The sequence below is a fragment of the Physeter macrocephalus genome, chromosome 20 (assembly GCF_002837175.3).
Source record: "Physeter macrocephalus isolate SW-GA chromosome 20, ASM283717v5, whole genome shotgun sequence".
NCBI lineage: Eukaryota > Metazoa > Chordata > Mammalia > Artiodactyla > Physeteridae > Physeter > Physeter macrocephalus.
In genome coordinates, this window is record NC_041233.1 from 6241742 (window position 1) to 6251683 (window position 9942).

The 9942-nt window shown below is 39.3% G+C and overlaps 1 protein-coding gene across 1 annotated transcript in view; it reads right to left on the minus strand.

The window, feature by feature from the left end:
• LYST (lysosomal trafficking regulator) overlaps positions 1-9634 on the minus strand; it is a 166695-nt gene extending 157061 nt beyond the window's left edge. The window contains exons 1-2 of the mRNA XM_055080822.1: positions 9564-9634; positions 5590-5788 (exon numbers count right to left, since the gene is read on the minus strand). Coding sequence (XP_054936797.1) covers positions 5590-5781 — 192 coding nt within the window. The 5' untranslated portion in view covers positions 5782-5788; positions 9564-9634. The remainder of the gene's footprint in view (positions 1-5589; positions 5789-9563) is intronic.
• Between the last annotated feature and the right edge of the window lie 308 nt (positions 9635-9942).

The following is a 9942-nucleotide window of genomic DNA, read 5'->3' on the forward strand; positions in this document are numbered from 1 at the left end:
GCGGAGCACAGGCTCCGGACGCGCAGGCTCAGCGGCCATGGCTCACGGGCCCAGCCGCTCCGCGGCATGTGGGATCCTCCCGGACCGGGGCACGAACCCGCATCCCCTGCATCGGCAGGCGGACTCTCAACCACTGCGCCACCAGGGAAGCCCATCCCTGTAGTTTTAACTCTAAAATTTGGGCGGGGAAATTATCAATCAAATCATGAGCATGAGGAGGTCTTGCATGAATTGAGCCGACTACCGGCACCCTCTAGCTTGGACTACTACAAGGTGGAGCCATTTATCTCACGATACTAAAACGATTCCAGCTCACTCAGCCTGGCCATTAGAAGTGAAAGCTGACAGACAGCTGGATCCATCTGTTTCTCTCTCTCTTACCCAGGGACATTTCTAGGCCGAGCTGAGGGATTTTTCTAATGCTCTTAAACTGACATGGCTTCTTTATCTCCATATTTTACACAGCCCAGCTTGGATATCCATGGAGTCTCCCTCCATCCGAGATCATAACCCATCTGCCAGCATGATCAGCTGTGCCCTCCTTCACTCTGCCGTCACTCTTTATTCACAGCTGTCTTCTAACTTTTATCACCCTATATTATGCTGGGTGTCCATAAAGTCTGAAAATACAGGGTTTTTTAAAAAATAAATTGAAGATGTGCTTAGGACATTATATATTTTTGCCCCTGTTTCCAAACTACATGGACACCCTGTAGCTACTTATCTATATGACTGTCTTACCTCCTAGGTCATGAGTTCCTTAAGGCCAGGAACCCTGTCTTATTACTTTTTGCACTTTATAACTATCATGCCAAATTTTAAATTCATCATCATTACAATTTTCACCTTCTAATACAACTATTGTTATAGTGACATAATAAATAAGACTTGCTCCCAACAATATTACTAGAATTTTTATATTCTTAAAAGTTACCATAAATGAAAAGCATAATAACAAAATACCTCTAATCATATAAATGACCTTCACAGAAAAATAGCAGGTTTCACTTTCTCTAATTCACTGACAGGTACAGTGTAAAATACAAATGCCCAAAACAAAACAAAACAAAACCTGACAATGTATTAGCTATACCCCCTAGTTTTATGTCATCAGAAATGTCATCAATATGCCATTTAATTAAACAAATGTTTATTGAGCATTCATTATACGCCAGCTACTATTTTTGACACTGACTATAGAGCAAAAATAAAATCCTTACCCTCATGGATTCTATTCGGGTAGAGACAGAAAAAATAAACCTATTGTAATGTCAGGTAGTAGTACTAAGTGCTATGAAAACAAAGTAAAACAGAATAAGGGTACAGAGTGACAGGAATGCTACTTCAGACAGGGCTGGCGAGGAATGTCTGAAGACGTGATAGCCGAGCAAAACCCTGAATGAAGTAAGAAAACAGCCCATGTGAGTATCCGGGGAAAGAGTATTCCAGGGCTCTGAGATTAGTGTATGTTTGATGCACTGGATACTGAGTGAAGAGAAGAAAGAGAAGTTAAACATTACCACAAAAGTGAGAAAAGTCTCTCGCTCCTACTTCTCAGGAACTGAAGTAAGACGTAGAAAGAAGAAACAGGAGTGTTCCTCTGGAACCGTCTCTCGTGAGGAACGGAAGCCTCCTTCCTGCCCACCCTCCTTTCCTTGCCCACCCCCACCGCCCCCACAAAAAAGAGACTACACGGTTTTTTTTAGGTTGTGAGAGGAATAGCGCAGTTCACGGATAGGTAAGACTAGTTGGGAGGGAAAATAAAGTTTGCCTTTAGCTATGTCAAGTTTGACAGGTCTCTCAGGAAGCAAGTAAAGGATATTAAGCAGGCAGCTGGATATACCCAACTGGAGTTCAGGTGGGAGGCCAGGACTGGTGAGTCAGTTTGGGAGTTATCAGCATAGAGGTGCAGTTTAATGAGACCAGATGGATGAAACAACCCAGAGTAGTACTGTCTGGCAGAACTTTCTGCAATGATGGGGACTGTGCCTAGTGGCTACAGTATTGAACAGTGGGGACCCAGAGAATGAGTGTAAGTGGGGCAGAGAAGAGGTTCTAGGACTGAGCCCTGGGGTTCACACCACTGACTTAGGGAGGTTCCAGCATAGGAGACCAGGAAGAAATAACATGTGAGGCGGGAAAAAAAAATCAGGAGTGGTCCTTCCCAGAAACCAGGGGAGGAAAACTTGAAACAGGAAAGATTGATCAACTGTGTCAAATATCGCTGAGAGGTTAAGTAAGATGGAAACTGGGAACTGACCGCTGGATTTAGCAACACTGAAGTTACAGACAACCGAGTCAAAGAGTGGCCTCAGTGGAGTCGCAAAGAGTGGTGAAGAAATGGAGGCAAGGGGTTTAGAAAACTCCTAGAGAAGCTCTGCCCAAAAGGGTAGCAAGGAAATGGGTGGTAGCTTGAAAGGGACATTGGATAGGGGAGTTGTTGTTGGCTTTTTCTTTTTTTTAAGAAAAAAAGATATAAGAGCATGTTTGTAAGCTGAGATATCATAGCATGTTTGTACAGCATGTTTCTCCAACAGAGAAAAGGAAAATAGATGAAAAACTAGAATGAGAGGAGATAATATCAGGGCCAATGAGGAGGCAAAATGAAGAGGATCCAACGTGCAAGTGGAAGGAACAGTGACAGTTCATCCGATGGAGTAAGAAGCATGACAGAGTTCATGAGTACAGATGCAGGAAGACTCGTGTATCTGGCCGTGGGAGGACCAAGATTTGGAGGCTTCTATCTTCTCAGTGAAATAAACCACAAGTTTACCAGCTGAGAATCAGAAGTGGGAGGTGTTTTAAGCTGATGAGTAGAACAGGGTCAAAACTGCAGCCCCTAAGAGATTTCCCACACGGCTGCCAGTTAGTAACTAAGATCAAGTTCCGCTGTTCAGTAACTGTACCCATACTACAGTCCCACTCTCCATCGTGTCCCAAAGAACAGAGTGATAGAACAGATGATGTCAAACACTTCATGGAAATCTACGCATGTTACAGCTGCAGCATTCTCCTGATGTGTATCTGTACATCCCCATCAAAAGTAGAAACTGGGTGATCTGCATGAATTAGTTTTAGAGAATCCCCTTAACCTTTACTGCCCATCTAGTCCTTCTGTAAACGTTTGCAAATCTTTTAAAATGATCGCTAGAATCTTTTGTGAAGGTAACTTCAAACTCACTAAAATCTATGGAATCTCATTCTTTTTATAATTTTGGAAATTTATTCCTCCACAGTCCTCTCAAATCTACCACAATAACTCAAAGATTACCAGTTCAGCAATGACATTAACAAATTTTCTCAGAACCTGAACCTGAGATGTGAATTCATTTAGAGCAACCAGAGATTCTGATACAATCTCCTCCTCACTCTTGGGCTTAAATTTTCTATTCTTCTTCTTACTTCTATGCTTATTAGTCTGTGTGTAGATTGTTCTTCGTGTCAGAGAAGACAGAAAGAAAACAGAAGTTGAGCCGATGTTTGATTTACTCTCTGTATCTGATTATAGGGTCAGTTTGTTTCAAAGAAGAATCTATTATTTGCCTGTTGTTTTCATCTTCTATATATATAAAATGTAAAAAGGTCAGCCTTAACCTTTTTCAAAACCTCAGCTCATTATTTTCAGAGGTTTGTGTTCCTCTTTTATATATAAATAATTTTGTTTTTGTTATTTGTTTCATATCCTTCTTCTGCACGTTATTTTAAAATCTGAGTTCATTTGCCCACTTTACCTCTACCTTTCTTCACATATTATTTCCAATTGTTCCATAAAGACCAGTCTGGTCATCTTACAACCACTCTCCCTTCTAGAAACTGTATCCATGGCACCTTACCTATCTTTTCTTTGACATTTAGGAACTCGGTATTTCCAATTCTCTATATTCCAGCTTTGCTTCATATTCTTCTTCCTGTTTATCATTTATTCATTTAGCTATCATTTACTAAACACTCCCTTTGTGCCGGGCACTAAGAATACAAACTGTGAAAGCAGTCCCAGTCTCTGCCCCTCAGGAAGATCACATTATGGTGGCAAAGGCAAACCAACACACAGGGTACTGCATACTGATAAGGAGCACTGAACCCAATTTGAGGAGTCAGGGAAGCTTCATGAAGGAGATAATCTTCAAGAAAAAGTAGAACAGGTAAAGGGAGAAAAGGAGAGAAGAAAGGCATTACAGACAGGAAGAGAGGCTCAAGTCAAGTCCTTGGAAGAATTACAGTAAGTTTGGTATCAAAAAGCAAAACAAGCAGCAGGAAAACAAGGATGGAGAGAATAGTGACCAAGGATAAATAAAAGGATTTACTGATGTGCTTGTAAACGTGAATTTCTGATGGTGTCAATTTCCTCAGCTATTTGAGATTCTCCAGCAGCATTCAGCTGCTTGGATCTAACAGGAGAGAATACGGATTGGATCACTGGTCTTGAAATGAGGGTTTTGGTGGGTGGAGGCAGCAGAAGCCTAAGTGGAAGGGAATCAGGGGTACAGGTGAAAGAACAATCCATATGGTCAAAATGTGTACAGGCTGGGTAGGGAAGAGAAAGATGCCAGGCAAATGTTGACACACAGGTAATCAATCCCTATGAGACAGAAGAACAGAGAATGTGCTACGGAAGATACTGGAATTCGCAGATTTTTGAAGCAAGCAGTTTCAGATGATGACAACATCCAGAGTGTGACCCTGCAAGTCAGTGTCTGAGGTGAAGTGAAAGGTCACTGTGGCTAAGTAACCATGAAGCTAGTTTTCTGGACAACAGATCACTATAAGCTCTTGAAAGCTCCTTGATGACAGGGAATTTTTCTGTTGCATTTACTGCTAAATCTACAGCATCTAGAAGAGTACGTGGCACAGAGAAGGCAATCATTTGGGGAATTTGTTGAATGAATGACATGACTTTTCTCTCAGGATTCCCATTATGTTCACTGTCTAACTAAGCCCTCACAGTGGGTCAAAATTAGGCTCAGAGTATCAGCTCCCCGATTATTTCCTTTACCTTCTGGAAATGAAATGGTCAACAACATAAGTTTTGCTTTATTGAGTGAGACTTCCCACAGACATTTGGATAGCTGACTTCGATATTTTAGCTCTGATCTGCTTCTGTGATTAATTTCCACAACCTATTATCCAAAAGATCACAGAATTAAGCTTTCACCCTCAGTCTTGTGCATTTTCATTTATTTTCTTGACATATAGAACGACTACACCTGCCCCTACACCAAGCCATTACTACACACATTCTTCACCTTTCGGCATTTGAAAAGACCTTGTCACTTCTGTGTTTTAATCAGTGCAACCAATGATATTACATTTACCATTGAAGATAAAATCTCAAGCTCAACAGGACTTCCCTGGTGGCGCAGTGGTTAAGAATCCGCCGGCCACTGAACACGGGTTCAATCCCTGGTCTGGGAAGACCCCACATGCCGCGGAGCAACTAAGCCCATGCGCCTACTTTTCCTTGTCTGAGTGATGTGAGAGACAGAACTTTATCTCAAAGAGACTCTCAGAAATTATGTAACCCAGAAATTACGTATCTATAATTAACTAAAATTTACTGATAAAAAAAATGATTTGATATGAAAATGTTACCTGATCAATAATAGAATTTAGCTTGGTAAGTAACAGAAATCCTCGGCCGTGGACGAGGTATTGTCCAAGGGTTGCCATGTGTGTCTCCTCCTCTTCTTCCTCCCTGGCCCCCACTCTCTGGACCACCGCATTGCAAAGCCGGTTGACATCGGTCAGAAATTCACGTGCCAATGAGTTACTGTCAGTGCTCATGACCGAGCTATAAAATAAGTAATAGAAAAGAGATTAGAAAAACTAAAAATTATGTTTAAAACTATGTGTTTTTGTTGCTGTTTGTTTTTAACTGAAGACTAACTTTAAATTACTGGGCATTGGTATTTAACCTTATAATCTTTTCAGACATAGTTCCGACCTAGTCAGGGGCTCCTTAAATATTCCTACGTGGCAGAAATTAGTCCTGGGTGTGAAATGGCTGAGTGGAACCACGCACGGGTACGTGAAAGAGCCGGGAGAGAAGACACTAGGGAGTGGTGGCAGTTAAGGTAGATGCTGACTTCCTCTCTTAAACGCCTCACTGCACAATAAAATTAAATGCATAACTTATAAAATATTCTTGCTGTACATGTTTTGAAAGATAAATGGATCTTTTAAAAATATAAACTGTTTTTCACTTGATAGAAGCCACAATCGCTGACCCACCTCCTCAAACACATGAGGGGTGGGTGGGGAAAAGATTTACCACCAGGTGAATAAAAATACAAGAATTCTAGCAGCTGAAGTTATGGCACTTCATTTCTTGCTACACATCTGAATCAAATAAAGGGCAGTGTGACATTTTAGGATTAAGGAAAACAGTATAGTAAAACAGACAAAAGAGAGGCAAAACCCAAATGTAAAGAAAAACATGTATAAATCTTCAGAAGAGGAAAAAGCATGAAGAACAAAATCCCCAAAGAATTTCAAAATAGTTTAATCTTAGGATTACCTGACAGCTTAAATTAAATGAAATGTGTATTGCAGTCTTCCTTCACCCTTTGGGGGAAGACCGTCCATCGTCCCTGCTGAGAAGGCAGTGGGCCATGTGACTATGTCTACTGCCAAGAGGCACTGCCAGTCTCTGGGCCCGAATCAGCTGACACACACCTGATTCAGGATCAGCCAACAAATACGATGGCTGCAAGATGTGACTCATATGGCGCAGCCTGCAAAGAGGCCTTGGCCAATCAAGTTTTCTTTCTCTCTCATAGGAATTTGAATTAGGGGCACAGTTGTGCTGGAAAGTCACAGAGAGATGACCCTGTGGTGGTCACTATGAGGTAGCTGAGGCCAACTGAGTGAAAATTAACCAAGAGGATGCAGAGAGAAAGAGAGAAACATGAAAGGGAGAGACCGAAGCAATTCCTAATACTACTTTGGTTCCTATTCATTCAAGAGCCTGATGGTTTAATTCCTGGATTCCCATCAGAATTCTAGGTATTGTTACAATAATAATCCCCTCTATAATGTAACAAGTACCATTATTTTAAATATTGAACATTAGGAAAAGAAAAGTATAAAAAAAGGTACATCGCTCATTATCCCAAAATGCAGCAATAGCCGCTATTATATATAATATTACTTCTTTATAAGCTTTTGTAAAGTAAAATTGTTCAATAAATCAAGTAACCTAATTTATATTCAGTCTGTATTTATCCAACTTTATTAATTTATTTCACTTAATCTGTCATTGATTTTAAGATACATAATTATTTAGTGTACCACTACACAAGAAAAAACACTGCCAATTAAACTATAATACAATGCTTTCTTATCACTTAGAATTTTCCATACAATATCACCTTCTGGACCATCAGGACCATCCACCATGCAACATTTCTTAAGAGTGCTACCCTATTGTTCCGGGGATTTTCTTCGAAAGAGGCTGACATCATTCTGTAAGTTTTGATGCTGGTGGCTTTCTTAACCTTACCAGATGAGGTCGGTAGAAAATTTCAGAAAATAACCAGGTAACATTGAAAACTCATCAGATATAGTACAACAATTCATGTTACTCAACTGAAGCGCTGACAATGTGAACAGCTATGACCCAGGTCACCTCATGGGCACGCAAGAACAACTCTTCCACAACTGCAGCCCACTGACAGTGTTTCTAAGACACCATCATTTGCAAGGCACACTGCAACTTTACGAACAATAAAAACGTGAAAAACTAAAAAACTGTGGTAATAATTAGGGCCTATCTTCAAGAAATTAAGATAATGAAAATTAATGTGAATTTTTAGACAATTAATGAGGAAATAATTTCAAACCCACTTCCCAAAAGCACAAGATGCCATGTCAGTAAAAAGCATTATAATATATGCAGAAACATTTTTCCTGATTTAAAAATGTGTATAAAATATATATAGTTACGTATATAGGGTATTACATATAGATGATCTATTACCTGCTTGTTTCATTTAGATATTTTGGAAATCTTTTCCCATGAGCTCTCTTTTACTCTGTTTAATAGCTGCATGCTTACTCTTTTTAATACGTTCCACTGCATGTATATATTACATATAGTTCATCTATTTCATTATTAGATGTACTATCACTATGTAGCCAATCTGTCACTGTTGGACATTTAGGTTATTTCTAGTTTCTTATTATCATAAACAAACCTGCAATAAACATCCTTACAATATTTGCACATTTATCCTATTATTTCCTTGAAGTAGAAATTGCTGTTACTTCATATAATAGGTTTCACACATTTCTGTTAGGTTTATTCCAAAGTGTTTTATAGTTTTTGCCATTATTCTGAACGGGATTTTATTTTCCATTATATTGATACATTCTTACTTGGATAGAAAACTGGTATATAGGAGGCCTATAGGAAGTAGATTTATTTTGAGATATCCAAACTTTACTCATATGTCCAAACTTCTTACTGAACTCTCTTATTGATTTTCTCAGAATTTCTAGATATAAAACCCTATCATCTACAAATAACAAAAATTCTGAATTTTTCTATCCAATATTCACACACTTTCCACTCTTTCAACTGCATGAGTACTAGCAGAACAACACTGGTAGGGGTGATGGGGACACTTTTGCTTTGCACATTAAGAAATACTTATTTCTTCCTATGCATCTAATAGGAATGCTGACTTTACCTGTTGCCTTTCAGCCATTCTGAATGTCAACTGAAAAGATGATTGCATGGTAATTTTTAAAGATTTTTTTGGAATATTTCAAATACCCAGAAAAGTGCAAAGAACGTATAACATGAGGTTACAGCCAATGCTCAGACCTCAGATCTAGCAAGTATTAACATTATGCTATGTTCAGTTCAGTTCCCATGTGTGGGTGTGTCTGTGTGTATAATGTGTGTAAAGAAATCAAACCTTATAGTACGGAAAAGCCACACTCCACCCACACCTCTTCCACCTCTCTAGTTGCTGTTTATCATTTCCATACATATTTTTATAATTTTGATATGCTATAGCCATAAAATATTCAGTACTGTTTTAGTTATTTTTAACACTTTATATAAACAGTATATTATGGAGGGGTGGGATGAATTGGGAGACTGAGTTTGATATATATACTCTACGATATATAAAATAGATAACTAAGGAGAACCTACTGTAAAGCACAGGGAACTCTACTCAGTGCTCTGTGGTGACCTAGATGAGAAGGGAATCTCAAAAAGAGTGGATATACGTGTATGTATAACTGATTCACTTTGCTGTACAGCAGAAACTAACACAACATTGTCAAGCAACTATACTCCAATAAAAATTAATAAGAAATAGTATATTATATGCATCCTTTCATAACTTTGCTTTTCCCTCTTGACATTAAGTTCATTCCTTTAAACCACTGTGCAATATGCCATGGTATGAATAAACCACAATTTACTTATCTAGAAAGTTTAGCTGTTTTCACTTTGAGGTTTAAAAATTTAATGTCACATAACTATATAGTTTCAAAGTCTTGGACTGAACCAAGGATTTTGACTGCTAATATATGTTACGTTAAATACTTACCAATCTTTCAACACTTCTGTAACATTTAGGGTCTTTATGATTTGAGCTCATGAACTAGACGAAACAAACCTACCAAAAAAAAAAGGAGAAAGATATTAACAGCAATAGTAAAACAAATATTTTTAACAACTTAAGTTCTGACATAAAAACAAGAGGCCAGTCTTCATATCTGATGTATGAAACAGACAACGATTTTTTTGAATCTCAAGAACACACTAAAAAATGCCTGTAGGGCTTCCCTGGTGGCGCAGTGGTTGAGAATCCGCCTGCCGATGCAGGGAACACGGGTTTGTGCCCCGGTCCGGGAAGATCCCACATGCCGCGGAGCGGCTGGGCCCGTGAGCCATGGCCACTGAGCCTGTGTGTCCGGAGCCTGCGC